Consider the following 16447-nt stretch of genomic DNA (forward strand, 5'->3'; position numbering starts at 1 on the left):
TTCGAGGTAAAACACGTATACAGAACTACTTAACCAAGTCAAGGCCAAGAAAATATTAGAAAATATTTTCTCATTCCAAAAAGGTCAGTCAAAGTATGAATAAATAAAGAATCGAAATAACTCGCGTTTAATTAAAAACCGCAGATGGAATCTACATAATTCCGCACTTAACACTTAAATTCCCGCCTGTAGGGCCATCAAAATACTCATTAAAAGTTTACAATGAACAGACAATCTAAAATTTGGGTCATGCTTCTTACACAATTAAAATTTAAAATACCCAATGTGCCACTAGCTTTAAATCCTCGCCGAAAATTGAGCAAATCGTTAGCTAGAATTCACTGGTGAAATTCAGCTTTTATTTCGAATTAAATTTGAACAGGGATTATACTATTGTTGATTATAGATATTTTCTGTAGCAAATTGGTTTATGCTGAAGATGCAGCATGCATATTTTTCAATAATATAGCATATTTACAACGTACATACAAATTAACATGAAAATAAATATTAAAACCGTAAAGTATTCCTAGCAGTTTCTATCTAACACCTTTCCTTTCAATAATTAAAAAGTGATATCCACTTTATAAAAAGCTCGTTATTCTTAAATAGAGAAGAAAGGAAACATTTTTAAAGATAACAATGAATATCATAAAGTTGCTTCTATAAGGCTAATTAATTACACGATGAAATACTACTACAAATACGAAAGTTTGTGAAAATTAATGGTGTCTTATTACTCTTTAGTAACGATAACAGGCATCAGCAAACTTTTAGACATAAACTACACTTTAAAATATAGATATAACTAGCTGTCCCGGAAAACGTTGTCCTAACTTTTATCACTTTATGAGAATCGGACAAGCCGTTTAGGAGGTGTCCGCGACACGACAATTATATGTTTATTATATTCATTTAATAGTTCTATAGGATTCAAATGCTGTATGTCCTTTATGCACATAAAACCGAAATTAAAAAAAGTAGGTAATTCGATCGTTAAGGTGATCGTTAAGGTGGTAACTTGCTAGGCGTTGCCACGGTATGGCAAAAAGACGCGGGTTCGAATCGAAATTGTTGCTATTCTTTAAAAAAAATATTTTAGTAAAATATTTTTTTTAAAGAAAATAAAATAATTTGGTAAAATAATTTTACCAGATATAATTTTAAACATCAGATTAAAAGTATATTTCTTACTAATTAACACATTTGTAACAAATATACATATCATCAATGTAAAAACAATTCACGTATTCATGAAGCTATTTATTATCTTTTTAATTATTGGACGGTATCCACACTGTATTTGAACGAGTCCACTGGGTCGACAGCAAACAACGGGTCAGCAAATGTTTGATGAGGGTAGATGTGAAATAAATTAAAATTTAAGCTAATTTCGCTGTAATGCAGTTTCAGCTGATGAGAGTAAAGATATAATGTAATGGTAAAAATTTAGTTAGTGTAAGTAGTAATTACTGAACAGTATTACTATTTAGTAATCTGTGGTAATACTAAAAGCAAAAAAAATAGAGCACGCTGGGAAATTCTGGGAAAATTATATCCTTGAGGGAAATACCGTACATTTATTATTATAGTTCCTAATTTGTTTTTCTGAATCTGTTTTTTGTGTTTTTACATACACACTTTAGAATCATCATTCATAACACACAGTAATTCACCACTTATTATTTCAGAAAAATATTAATCCTGAAATTGTGTGTGAATCTCGGGAAGACCATTATTACCAGTTTTAAAATGTTCGTAATGATTTAAATTATTTATGGTAGAGTTTCGACCACGGCTGCTAGTTTTATTTAGGTAAATGAAAATGGTAGGTATAAAATGTAAAAAAAATCCTATAAAATGTCACACTTTAAATTTTTCAATATCTTAAACCAAATGTTTCAGAAATGTCATGAAGTTATTTAATTTTCTTGACCGTTTCAATTTTAACACCTATCCAAGAGAAGGTAGGAAACTAATAAATAATATAGAGTTTTTAACAAGTTTCTGGAACAAAACTTAAGTGACACTCGCGTTCAGCTTACGGCCACTTTGTCGCCACAACTTATTAGGCTAAGAGCTGCTGGCTAAACCTCTGCGTTTATTAGTTTAGCAAAGATAATATAATCTACCTGTGAACAAATTTTATTTTTATCAATTTGCTTCTCTATAAATCAGATAACAATGACTTTGAAACACATTATGCATAAAGAAGACGATAAACTTTATTTGGTAGATGGAAAATAATCTTGATATTTACACAAAGTGGAGTATTTACGTATAAAAAATAGAGCCAGTCAGCACAGTCTGTAGTTTATCTTGTTATTTAAAATTTGTATTTAATTTCATCTTTAAAATGGTGCATATCGAGATAAATATTCGCAACAGTACAATTATTAATCTATAAGCCGTATGTTATTATTTCTCCAAAAGTATTATATTGTATCGCATGTACTACACAGACACTTAATATTTTTGAACTATAGAAAATTGACGTTGACTCTTAGTCTACATGCAGTATTTCCATATAATATTCATGAGATGTCTGTGACGAGCGTGCCATAGACCCTTGACACGGAAATGGCTTCCTACAGTATATAAATATAACATTTTACGGCTATTTAAAACACCGGCGTTAAAACTATGAGCGATGTAAGTTTTATCATGTTTTATACTCCTTTCTCTTAGAAGCAAAAGAGAATCGAAGCCCGGTTTACGTTCCAATGTTTATATTTATATAAAACTAGTTTGTTCCTAGCTTCATACTTTTGCTTTTTGCCTGCGGCTCCATCCCTATTATAAAAGTACAGCACGCTGCGTAAAAAAGTAGCATTAGATATTCTCTCTAGCCACAAATAGCCTATCTCCAGACACAAAAATCATATTATAAAATCGTTTCGTTGCGACGTAGAAGAAAGATAAACAAATACACTTTCACATTTAAAATTTCTGTAATAGTTAGATTGTTAGAAAGGACATCAAAAACAAAAAAAAAATATAGAAATTAGAGCTAAAGAAAGATTTTTTAAATCCGTCCTACAGATTTTGTTCATTTTACAAGTATTCAAACAAGCACTCATTCTCCTTTCTTGGATAATTCAGGCCTTTTTAAAAATAAAATAGTGTTATAGATAAACTACGGTAATAATATAATAATTAAATTATTAATTTTTATTATTATATTATATTATTATATTATTTATTATGAATTTCACAAATACTTTCAAACGTTTTGAATTTTGGAGGGGCGCGCCATGTTTCGTCGTAGTTTATCTCTAAATAATACCAACGCGAACGTTAGCAAAATATAATGTCGATAATATGAATTCCTTTTCATATACGCCTTCCACCAGTAGTCTCTGACGTCTTTGAAACTTATTTCCTTTGTCCAGAATGTATTGTCGTTTATTATTTTCTAAGTTAACAGATTAAATTGGCTAAAGTTTATAGTTGAAAGTTTAAAATGAGGACAGAGAAGGAAGAATAGGAATGTGATTCTTTACACTAACCAAAATTAAACAATTATAACACTACTAGCTGTGCCCTGCGGTTTTACCCGCAGTCCTCCGCTCCTGTTGGTCTTAGCGTGATGATATATAGCCTAAAACCTTCCTCAATAAATGGGCTTTCTACCACCGAAAGAATTTATCAAATCAGACCAGTAGTTCCTGAGATTAGCGCGTTCAAACAAACAAACTCATCAGCTTTATAATATTAGTATAGATTAATGCCTATAACATTAGACGTTACGATAATTGCACTATTATGGTCCTAGAATTTCCTAATTCGCCATTAATATTAAATATTCAAATACCATTAATATCTACGGTTATCCTTACCACACTACAAGGGAATTTCTGTGTTCCTATTTGAACTTATAGAACATATTTAGTAGTTCATTGCCATGCATGATTTGGTTGAACTTGAAATTTTTCTGGGAATCTGTTGACCAGAAGGTGAACACACGATTGTCTGGAAGAAATCGCTGCATAGCGATAAGACCGCCAATTGTTTATGCATTTTTAGGTTAAGTATTATAGTAATAATTCTAAGAGCAATAAACTATTAATAAGTAAATAAATATTGAAACAATAATGTAAACAGCCCGCTACCGCTAGTTTTCATCTAGAAACTACTTCAACTACCACTGTTCGTGTCTCAGGAATGTGTGAGATAATAATCAGCCAAATTATACACCCCTGCAAAAGAGAATATAATTTTCTATCCATCGGGGATTCTCTCGATAATAACAGCTACCACCACTGATCCAAAAAGCTCCCAAAACCGATATAAACTGATTTAGAATAGACCTGCCAACTCGCAAAGCTTATTTAAAGTACAGAAGGACACTTATAAAAGTGACAATGTTTCCCTGAGGTCGCCGTGAGATCGTTTAGCATAATGTGTTTAGGGATTACTGAAAATTCTTTGCTGACGTTCAAAACTTTTGAGGGTGTAGAAATTATGCAAAATTGCTGCCTTAAGGAAATATTATGCGGAAATCAAGGGGATTGAAGCCAGTGAAGGGGATTGAAGCCACCTTGTGTGTGTTTTCTAGGTAACGGTTCAGTAGGTTTTCATTAATTTTGTTATTATGGGCATACAGAAGGAAGGTATTAACCATTTCTTAAGTAGCTTGATGAAAAATTTACTTTTAGAAGAAATGTGTGTATTTTAGTAATCTGTTACATTTAATATTTCCAATAGACATTGAAAATTCACTTTTGACGCTTGTTAATAAAGAATAATTTGGAAAGTCTCGGTACATTCGTTAACAGTTTTCCTAAGAGTATCTAAGAGGTGATTGATTGTATAGATTTAAGGTTATTAATTACTTTACTAAACTATGACAGTGTCGTTTATCATTTGCGAACTAGTCTATGAGCTATTTATAATTATGTACAATTCCCGCCAATTTCAAAATTCTTCAAGTAACAGTATTTATTATTTAATAATTTTATTATATTAGTATTTATTGATACTTTAAATTTTCGAAGGATTGGTAATTAAAATTTATTGAATTATTACATACGATTATAAAATTTAATATTTTAATCTTATAAATTTCCATTAAACAGGCTTGAATATAGTTTAATGTGACTATATTTATAACACAAAATAAAATAATTAATGTATTACATGCCTGAGTTTTGTAAAAAAGAGTGTAATCCATATTCCATGCATTATTACAATACCTTTTTAATCTACTAAAGTACTCCTGAAATTTCATTATCGGGGTATAGGTTAGCCGTAAATACAAACCGGTATTGCCACATTTGGGCTTTGCATATATTTTGTTTTCTTTAGACCCTTCCAGTATACAGATAGTATGATTAAATTCACACGATGTCTTCACTGTGGTGTATGTAATTAATAACATAATACACAGATTGAAATTAGAAATTTATAAATTAAATTTTGATTTTTAAAATATTTCACAAAGATACATAAATAAATGAAATGTATGTTGTAATAAAATGTGGACAGTTATATTTCTCATGTGAATAATGTAACAGTAAGCTAGTAAAATACATTTATTAGTAGAAGTTGAACCAAAAATGTAAGGTTAACAAAAATAATAATCAATCTATTTATACATTCCCTAAAAATATTCATATAACGACTTAATTGTGTCCATAACTTCCTTTTTAATAAATATCATAAAACCGTGAACTTTTATGTCACGGAAATTCATTAACCTAAGATCAAAGCCGAATTATTTCAAAATGGTTTATTTCCAGTGACTTGTCTACGTTGACTATTCGCCCAATGCCGCCTTTAATTACTATCCGTGCCCCGTGGTTTACCCGCAGTGATCCGCTCCTGTTAGTCTTAGCGTGATGATAGCCTATAGCCTTCCGACAAATAGGCTATCATCATCAACATCGAAATAATTTTTCAACCCGGACCAGTAGTTCCTGAGAGCCTTCAAACAAAAAAAAAAAAAAACTCTTCAGCTGTATAATATTAAGTACCTATAGGCTATGACTGTAATACATTTCCGTACCTTATTGTACACTTCTTATTATTTTGCAATTTCTGTATTCGATTCATCATTTTAACGTTCAAGTTTCATTAGATAGATTTTATTGGTCTGCAAATTTGATCCTTATTTTAATTAGTATGCACTTTTAATGACTTGTGTCTTCAACACCTTTACTTTGTTTTACTTTGCTGAACGTTAAAATTGCTAAACATAATTGCTTTAAAATGGCTCGCTCAAATAATTAAATCTTAAATATTTTTACTCTGTAGGTATTTATAAAGTTTCCTCACATTTCGAAGTTACTTTGTAAACGAACGATGTCCAAAGTCCCTGGAAAGAAATGCTAATATATTTTTGAAGTGAAACTTTTTTAGGCGCGTTGGGCGTAAAATTTCAAATTTCAAGGCAATACCGTCACGTCATGGAGTAAAGTGACGATTTTGGTATCTTTGAATCTTGCCAAAGAAGTTTCACTTCTGACATGTGTGCTCGACAAGCACACTCTTTTTAATTTTAATTTGTTGATTAAATAATGAAATTAATTCTAAGTAAGTTTTGTATCAGTTGACTTAACGGACCTTAGGGAAATTAAGAATTAATTCAGAGATGGCTAAAGTTTCGTTTATTAATGAAATGAAATTAGATTGAATAATATAAGAATAAATAAAAAAAAAAAAAAAAAATCTTTATTTGTTTTAAATTTTTTTACATAATATTGTTACATATGCTGCATTGAACCCCACACTAGGATCCCCTGTGTTGTGAGGCTCAATCTCTTTCATCATATTACATAACAGAACAACAAAAAAGAAATATATATATATATATATTTTAAACAAATAATTGCCATTTTAAGTATTGAGAGTGTGTGTGTGTGTATATGCGTACGTGTATATGTGTGTGGGTGGATATGTTTATTTTAATATTCAGTAAATGTTTAAGTTTATATTTTAATCAAGAAATTATGGTAACGAGATTTTCAGTTTCTAAGTAGTTTAGATTAAATAGCCAATTTGTAACAAATTTTTTACAACGGAACTTGGTCATAGGAAAGATATTTAGTATTTTGTTCATTTTGAACTTTGATCAAAGTCTTCGAGAAACTAATTTTAAACCAATTAAGTAGTCATTTTGCATCAAATGGTTTACTGCACGCCAAACAGTATGGTTTCACAAAGGGGCGCTCTACCACTGATGCCGGAGTAGCTCTTTTGTCACATATATACAAAGCATGGGAAAATTCAAAGAATGCTTTGGGGATATTCTGTGACCTTTCTAAGGCTTTTGACTGTGTAGAACATTCCACTCTATTACGGAAACTAAATTTTTATGGTATCAAAGGTTTAGCTCAGGATCTCATAGCTTCATATCTTCAGAACAGGGTACAAACCGTTGTCGTTAATGGAGAGAAATCTCGCGGTGCGCCGATTAACATAGGTGTTCCGCAGGGATCTATCTTAGGACCGTTTTTGTTCTTAGTGTATATTAATGAGCTACCTTATTATTTGGAGGATATGTGTGAAATAGTACTGTTTGCAGATGACACCTCATTAATATTTAATGTGGATAGACATGACACAAATGTTGACGAAGTAAACTCTGCTCTTTTACGCATATCCAATTGGTTTAATACTAATAATTTATTATTAAATACAAAAAAAACAAATTGTGTAGAATTTATCCTCCCAAATGTAAAAAAGGTGAAAAGGAATATTATTTTAAACGGGGAGGTATTATACCCTGTGGAATCGACTGTTTTTCTTGGTTTGACATTAGATGAGAAGCTTCAATGGGGGGCCCATGTTACCACCACCGCTGCTAAGCTCAGCTCAGCTGCATATGCAGTTAGAAGAATAAGGCATCTCACCGATGAAGAAACGGCTAGATTGGTTTACTTTAGCTACTTTCATAGCATAATGTCCTATGGAATTCTGCTATGGGGCAGGGCTGCAGATATAGAAACTATATTTATATTACAGAAAAGAGCCATACGCTCTATATATAATTTGCGTGCTCGAGACTCACTAAGAGATCTCTTTAAGAATACTGGTATCCTTACTGTACCGTCGCAGTATATATTTAATAATATTTTATATGTACACAATAACGCTTACTTACACACAAAAGTCGGAGATAGACATTGTTATGACACAAGAAACAGAAATAAAATTGAAATGCCTTTTTTCCGATTAGCTAAAGTTAAAAATTCATTTATGGGTCATGGTATACGCTTTTACAACAGAATTCCTCATAATATTAAAGAGTTTAGTAGTTCTAAATTTAAAACTTATATAAAAAATGTACTAGTTCAGAGAGCCTATTACAGTATTAAGGAATATATGGACGATAAAAACCCATGGAGGGTTGTCGCGTAAAAACCACAGGACAGTTCTTTGGCATATTATGTTAATATAATTATTATGATGTTACATATGTAATTTGTAAAATTGTAAAACTGATATGATTAAAAAGAGCAACTATGGAGTTTCTTGCCGATTCTTCTCCGTAGATACTGCTTTCCGAATCGATGGTATATGTTAAAAATATGTACCTAATGACGTTTCAAAAGTGCTTCTAGAAGAAGTCTAATTGAATAAATAAATGTTTGAGTTTGAGTTTGAGTTTGAGTTTTGTTGTATAAGTAAGGTCCCATGAATATAAAAGCCCTGCTACCAAAAGACATGTTACAGCAATGTTTCCTCCATGTAGGATTTCTTCGAGAGCGCTCGTTCGAATAGAATACTATAGACATTTTAATCATTGTTTATTCATTAGTTTATTGTACTGCAACATGTCCATTTTTATGTAATTGAAAAAAAAAATGAGTCTCAAATTATTTCTGTATGAATAAGCAGTCCACTGATCTAAAGTAAAGTCGTCGGGGGCGCATAAAGCAAAATAACCAATCTTCTATTAGATGATACGTGTAATATGCAAGACCAAATCTAAAAAATAAAATATATATCAAACTAGATGATATGTTCAACGATTCTGTTTAATCAAAAACATAAAATATTAAAATTTACTCGATAAAAAAAAATCACCAAGTTAGCTCTAATTTTCACACTTTTACGTTTTCTACTTGACATGGTAATACTTATTATGATTTTTTTTTCATAAACAATTATATTAAAACATTTGCAAGATATTTGTCAGAGCATTTTGTGTAATTACTTTTAGTTTTGGTTTTATCTGCGATACACCACTTTTATCGTGACAAAATCAAACGTTTATCTCGAGAAAAAAAGAGCGCCAAAAGTGGTTTATCGCAGATAAAACCAAAACTAAAAGTAATTACACAAAATGCTCTGACAAATATCTTGCAAATGTTTTAATATAATTGTTTATGAAAAAAAAATCATAATAAGTATTACCATGTCAAGTAGAAAACGTAAAAGTGTGAAAATTAGAGCTAACTTGGTGATTTTTTTTTATCGAGTAAATTTTAATATTTTATGTTTTTGATTAAACAGAATCGTTGAACATATTATCTAGTTTGATATATATTTTATTTTTTAGATTTGGTCTTGCATATTACACGTATCATCTAATAGAAGATTGGTTATTTTGCTTTATGCGCCCCCTTAATTGCCTTAGAATGTACACTTTGTAACACCCAATATCTACCATTGAAGTTTCACATAACTATAATATTCCTAAACCCCGCGGTGGCACCCGCGTGGCTCTGCTCTTGATAGTCTTAGCGTGAAGATATTATATAGCTTATAGCCTTTCTCGATAAATGGGCTACCTAATACCGAAATAATTTTTCAAATCGGACCAGTAGTTTCTGAAATTAGCGCGTTCAAGCAAACAAACTCTTTAAAGCTTTCTAATATAAATATGATAATATTTCCTCTCCTACCTGAATATTCCTTTATAAAATATATCGGATTATTCCACTGCAGCAGTTCCAGCTAAAGACCGCTAGACATTGACAAACCGAGAAATAAACAGAACATCCTCGTTTCATTTTGAGCGAATCTGATTGAAATTGCTGAGTGAAATAAAATGATTGGGACAGGGCCGTAATGGGCGATGTGAATTTTAATTTATTCTAATTATATTGTAGCAATTTTGTTAAGTGAGTATTGTTTTCTTATGTTATTCTACTGATAATCATGGCCAGATGATGGTATAGGCACAGACTAATAATAATATACTACGTATGTATAGGTATATGTTACTCAAATTAATAAAACAATGATTACCATAATATTTTTTCCGTCCGCACCGGCTTCGCCAGCAGTTCCTATATATCAATTGGAAGGTGAAATCTTTTAATAATAGATCCAGTAGTAGGTATATTAGTGCGTTAAAATAAAATAATAAATTCTTCAGATTTTTATTATTAGTATATTTTACAAAATTAATCATATTTCGTGGAAAATATAATAAGACAATAATTTTTCTTGAGTTTGATTCTATAAACTCTCTATAATATAAATATATAAACTATACTCGTATTTATTAATTTATGTCGGCTAGAAAAACAATTCACATCACATTTTTACCAAATTACCAAAAAAATATATCATCTTAAAAATGAAGGTGTCAGTTCGGCCCTGTACAAAACACGTACTCTTCTCACAAAAGGAAAATAGTTTGTTCCAATAGTTAGATTGATTTGTAGCTCAAGCATCCTATATCCCGTCGCTTGAAGTTTTTCAGTATTTTATTGAAGTGATAGAATTTCACACTTACGCCCGTAAACACAAAAGGAATCGAAGGACCATAAATTTTAGTTTGTTGACAATTTTTGAAGTTATGGAGGGGTGAATAAGGGTTATTATGCTATATGAGTTAATGTTAATGTTAATTAATTCTGGGTAAGTGCTCTACATTATACTTACTTACTTACTTACTTACTTGTATTTTGTAGGTATCAATATATCTTGAGATTTTCTTCGATTGAATTCATCAATTCGTGTTCTACCAACTGCACCACACAGTGAAAAAGTGTTAACAACGTAATAATAATAGAGTCTTGTTTCATTTAATTCAACATACATTTTTTCTAGAAGTTTTACATAAAAACGACTATATCTTTTTAAATAGGTACTTAATTAAGAAAATATAAACTGAAGTTAAAAACTTTTGACGCGAGTCCACAGAGTAAGAAGCAATTATTTTGAAACGTAGCGCCAGAAGACAAAGCTTGGCTTTTCTGAAACAGCGTTTAATGAGCGCTTTCCACATATCATAGTGCTTTGTGTAGGCTAGGAGATGGTGCATAATTTAAATATGATGAACTGGAATCATAAGACAGGTTTTGTTTTGGATTTTATTACAGGTAAATATATAAGCCATGAAAATGCGAGTGAGATGTATGCCTGTGTTTGTTTTAAACATTTTATAATACATATTTCATTATAAAGTAACTAGGTACTATCTAATTAATTACTAACTGTTCACCTAAGATTATATTATAATACTAGCTGTTGCCCGCAGCTTCGCCTGCGTGGAAAAGATAAATTTTCATGGTACAAACTTTCATCCCCTATTTGATCCCCTTGGGGGATGAATTTTCTAAAATCCTTTCTTAGGGGACGCCTACGTTATGACATCTACCTGCTTGCCAAACTTCAGCCCGATACGTCCAGTGGTTTGGGCTGTGCGTTGATAGATCACTATATCAGTCACCTTTGAGTTTTATATATATAATATAGATATCCTTACATAAACTAGAATGTAGCAAAACACAATACAAACACATCTAGTTTGTATAATAATATGTACAATATATTATCAAGTCCAGGATCAAGTACACATCCGGTAAACGAATTTTTAAAATGGGTCCAGTAGTTACTGAGATAAGCGCGAATAAACAAACAAACTCTTCAGTTTTTATTAATATATAGATTATACCTAGATTTCTCTTCAGCATCTCATTTCAATGTGATCTAGATTTGTCTAAGGCGTTGCGGTTTACGGTCTCAGCAGAGATATTGTCATGAATTGTGGATTAGTTAATGTGCCTTTAATTATCTGTGTATTGTTTGTGTTTTAAATTTTAATTAAATATCATCATCATCATCATCAGCCCATATATGTTCCCACTGCTGGGACACGGGCCTCCTATGAGGGTACAGGCCATAATCCACCACGCTGGCCAAGTGCGGGTTAGCGGATGACACATATCGTCGAACTTTTGATTCTTCGACATGTCGGTTTCCTCACGATGTTTTCCTTCACCGTTCGAGCAGTGGTGATGTTACAACATGCGCAGATAAATTGAAAAATCAATTTATTTCCTGCGCGCTCGCCCGGTCTCGAACCCCGGACTTATCGATTCGAAGTCCGAGGTCTCACCACTGAGCCACCACTGCTCTCGAAATAAGTTTAATTAAATATAAGTTTAATTAAATATAATTAAACTTATTTGTGCTTTTCTTTTATATGTGATTAGACATTGTGAAAGTTTAACTTTAATCTCGTATTGTTAACGTCGTTCTTTTCATAAGGTCTTGGTGGGCTTTTTAAATCATAGATTTAACTAGATACGATAGATTTTTTCGATCTAACAAACAAACAAACAAACAAACAAAAATACTTTATTGTGCACCAATAAATAAAAATTACAAAAGTAAATGTATAAAATAAATAGACACAGTTGAGCACAACAGGCGGTCTTATCGCTAAGACAGCGATCTCTTCCAGACAACCTGGTGGTCAAGGAAAAACAGTGTAAGTATTAGTTTATGGGCAAGAGGTGCATTTATAGTTTAAAATACATAAATAAAATAGTATAAACACAGCGAACATATATACATCCATAATATACCTACATACATATACTTACATAAACCTACATACACATACATACATACATAAAAGTAGTATACGTAGATAAAATAATATAAATACAAAGTACATATATACATCCCTATTATATACATACATATATACACATACATACATATACATATATACATACACATAGAAATGAGCTACTTACTAGTTGAAAAACAGACACATACGGTGACAGCACCAATACAACAATATTTAACTTAAATGAAACAGGTAGATCAGAGTTCATGACTTGGACAGGTAAAATCGCTTCAGCAGTGTTTTGAATGTGAGTAGAGATTGAGCTTCTCTTATGTCTAATGGTAGATCATTCCATAGCCTGATGGCACGCACAGTAAAGGAAGAATTAAAAATATGATTTACATGCCCCGGTACGACCAGACGAGACTTATTTGATGATCGAATTGGGTGTAAATTAGACACAAGGAACTCAAATCTCTCTTTTAAATAATGCGGTGTTTTCGGATCAAACAGAACACAGTACAGGAGGTGAAGGATATGAGTATTTCGGCGAAGTCGAATGGGAAGCCATTTGAGCTTAGAACGAAATTCGGAGACATGATCGTATTTGCGCAAGCCAAACACAAATCTTATGCAAAAATTTTGAAGGCGCTCAAGGCAGTCAAGGTGGTATTCAAAGAGGTCAGGATAGCACGCGTCGGCATAATCTATAATAGGTAAAAGGAGTGTTTGAACGAGCGCAATTTTAGTTGGTATTGGCAGAAAGTTGCGTAGCCGGCGAATAGAACTAGCAGCAGCGAAAACCTTTTTACGCACTTCCTTTATTTGATTATTCCAAGTTAAGCATGAATCGATCCAAATCCCTAAACACTTAATTTCGTTGCGATATGGTATTGCAACCCCATCAACTACAACTTTTGGCAGAGAAGTCCAATCTATCTTGGATACGAAATATTTCGTACCACAAACAATAATTTGTGTCTTATTGGGATTCACGTTTAGGCCATGATTGAAACTCCATCTGACAATAGTGGAAATGTCGTTGTTCATTGTGGTCACAGCATTCGGCAAATCATCGATCGCTGCGTGGCAATAAATTTGAAAGTCATCTGCATACATATGATAGAGAGAAGTGATGTTCTGGGATATTGAATTTATAAATATACTAAAAAGAAGAGGGGAAAGCACACCACCTTGTGGAACACCAGCAGTAACATTAGCCCAAGAAGAAAGAGTATTATCAACTTGGATGCGTTGCTGACGTCCCTGTAGATAACTACGAAACCAATCAATATCTGTTGGAGATATGTTAAGAGAACGTAACATGCTAAGAAGGATGTCATGGTCAACTGTATTAAACGCATTACTAAAATCCAGAGATGTTAGCAACGTTAGTTGTTTTTGATCCATGTGTAAGCGAATGTCGTCAGTGACTTTAATAAGAGCAGTAACCGTGCTATGACCGGGACGGAAGCCGGATTGGAAAGGATTCAGGAGATCATGTTTGTTAAGGAAGGCACTTAACTGCTGTTGCACTAAGCGCTCCAAAACTTTAGATAGGAAAGGAAGAATGGAAATAGGTCGATAATCGGAAAACGAGGCAGGTTTTGAAAGTTTTGGAAGAGGTATAATGTGTGCATACTTCCATGCACTGGGAAATGTATGTGAACTAACGGAGAAATTTAGGATATGAGTTATCACAGGAAGAATGATATCAAGGATTGGGATGATCATATTACGGCTAATGCAGTCACTGCCAACTGCTTTAGAAGTTATTGATAGTACGTTCTTCTTTACATCACAATCAGAAAATTGATTAAAAATGAACGGAGGATGTGTAGGATTAGGATTTGTGGAAATTTTATTTAAAGTTCGCTTTTTAACATCAGCATCGAAGTTTTGCACATGAGAGGAGAAATGCGTATTCAGGCCATCTAAATTTACACATGACGATATGGGATTATGTGAGGATTTACCAATACCAAGGGATTTGAGGAATTTCCAGACTTTGGCAGAGTCGCCGTTCTCGACTGAATTGTGAATGTGGCGTCTTTGTGCATCTCTACATAATGTATTACAGCGATTTCGAATTCTTTTGAACTTTTCTCGAAGCGCGTCACTGTTGTCAGATCGCAGTTTGGATTTAGCATTGGCTTTGGCAGTTAACAGCGTTTTAATTTCTGGAGTTAACCATGGAGCAGGCCGGTGCTTTATTTTTATTGGTTTAAGTGGAGCGTGCCTATCATAGAGCTCTATTATAAGTGCGTTGAAGAGGTCAACCTTTTCGTTGATGTCTTGAGCCTCAAAAACTACAGACCACTTAATCTCGGACGCATCATCAAGGAGACGATCTGCATCAATACCACTAAAATTGCGCTGCAGGATTGTCTTTCGTTTTGGTTTGGGAGGTCGGAGCTTATAGGAGACAAAAATAAGATCATGATAGGAAAATCCCTCCGCAGGACACTGTCCAAACTTTGAGATTTTATCAGGAGAGGAAACTAGGATTAGGTCTAAGAGGGAAGGAGCACAATTTGGGAAGAAATGCGTAGGATTAAGAGGGAGTATATGTAAATTAAAGGAATTGACAATGGATGATAGTTTATGCGAGCGAGCATCGGATTTTAGGAGACAGGTGTTAAAGTCACCCATTAAAATGGTGTGATCATAAAGAGGAACGAATTGGTCAAGGATAATATCGAATTTGTCGAAGTAGTCGACAGAAAGGTGAGGACAGTAAAAGACGCCAAGGAGAATTTTAGAGTGGGAGAGGGTTATTTCAAGTAGGAGATGTTCGGCTGCATCGGTTGGTGGAGGTTGAGGAGAGGAGTTCACAACAGAGTAAGGAATATGCGTGCGAAGATAGATAGCAACACCGCCACCTGTTCTTCCCTCGCGGTCATTACGTATAAGATGGAATCCGGGTAAGGAGTAGGAGTTGGATGGGATGCAAGGCTTAAGCCAGGATTCGGAAACGAGAATGGCGTGGATATGTTGGGAATCAAACGACGTTAATAAATCAGGATAGTGTGCCGGAATACTCTGTGCATTAATATGCACTACATTGAAATTATTAGGGTAAGGAGTAAAATGGGAGGAAAGAGTTTCAGATAAAGGAGTAAAGGATGTACTGTGAAAACTGCTGTCGCTGTCCAGTTCATCGAATGGAAGGGAATGATAAGTGCCATCACTATCAGTATCAACGTTCGACATAATAGTATATGCAATGTAATATGTATAAATAAAATAAATAAATAAGATAAAAGTATATATAAATATATATTTATAACTATAATAATAAAATTTGAGATATTATAAATTTAATAAACAACTACAAACGAATTAATAAATAAATAAATATTAAATACTAACAAATAATGTATAAAATATAAACCTGAATATATAAATATGATTATAGTTTTGATTCAATAAGCTACAATTATTACTCTGACCTTGTACCACTAGCTTATCTAAAAGAAGGCAACACTAATCTAGAATAAATTGATAAAAAATAAAAATAACACAATATTTTGTTCAAGACAAAAAGACACAATAGCAAATTAACTTGAGAGTACAAAGTAAATCATATAATATTATCTACCTTAAAATAAAAATAAAAAGAAGAAGAATAAAATAAAATAAACACTGACTAAAAGCCTAGTAGCTAGAACTCATTAAGACGTAATTGTC

General features: G+C 32.5%; 1 protein-coding gene across 1 annotated transcript; it reads right to left on the minus strand.

Annotated features, from left to right (window-relative positions):
• Positions 1-13755: 13755 nt before the first annotated feature.
• LOC149897026 (uncharacterized) lies at positions 13756-15970 on the minus strand. Its single transcript, XM_090117021.1, has 2 exons — positions 14497-15970; positions 13756-13778 (listed from the first exon to the last, which is right to left on the minus strand). The coding sequence occupies exons 1-2, from the start codon at positions 15968-15970 to the stop codon at positions 13756-13758; spliced, it is 1497 nt and encodes a 498-aa protein (XP_089973147.1).
• Positions 15971-16447: the final 477 nt, after the last annotated feature.

This window comes from Colias eurytheme, chromosome 26 (genome assembly GCF_061535395.1).
Source record: "Colias eurytheme isolate Ceu_HAF_F1 chromosome 26, ilColEury1 Martin Lab GWU primary, whole genome shotgun sequence".
NCBI classification, from domain to species: domain Eukaryota; kingdom Metazoa; phylum Arthropoda; class Insecta; order Lepidoptera; family Pieridae; genus Colias; species Colias eurytheme.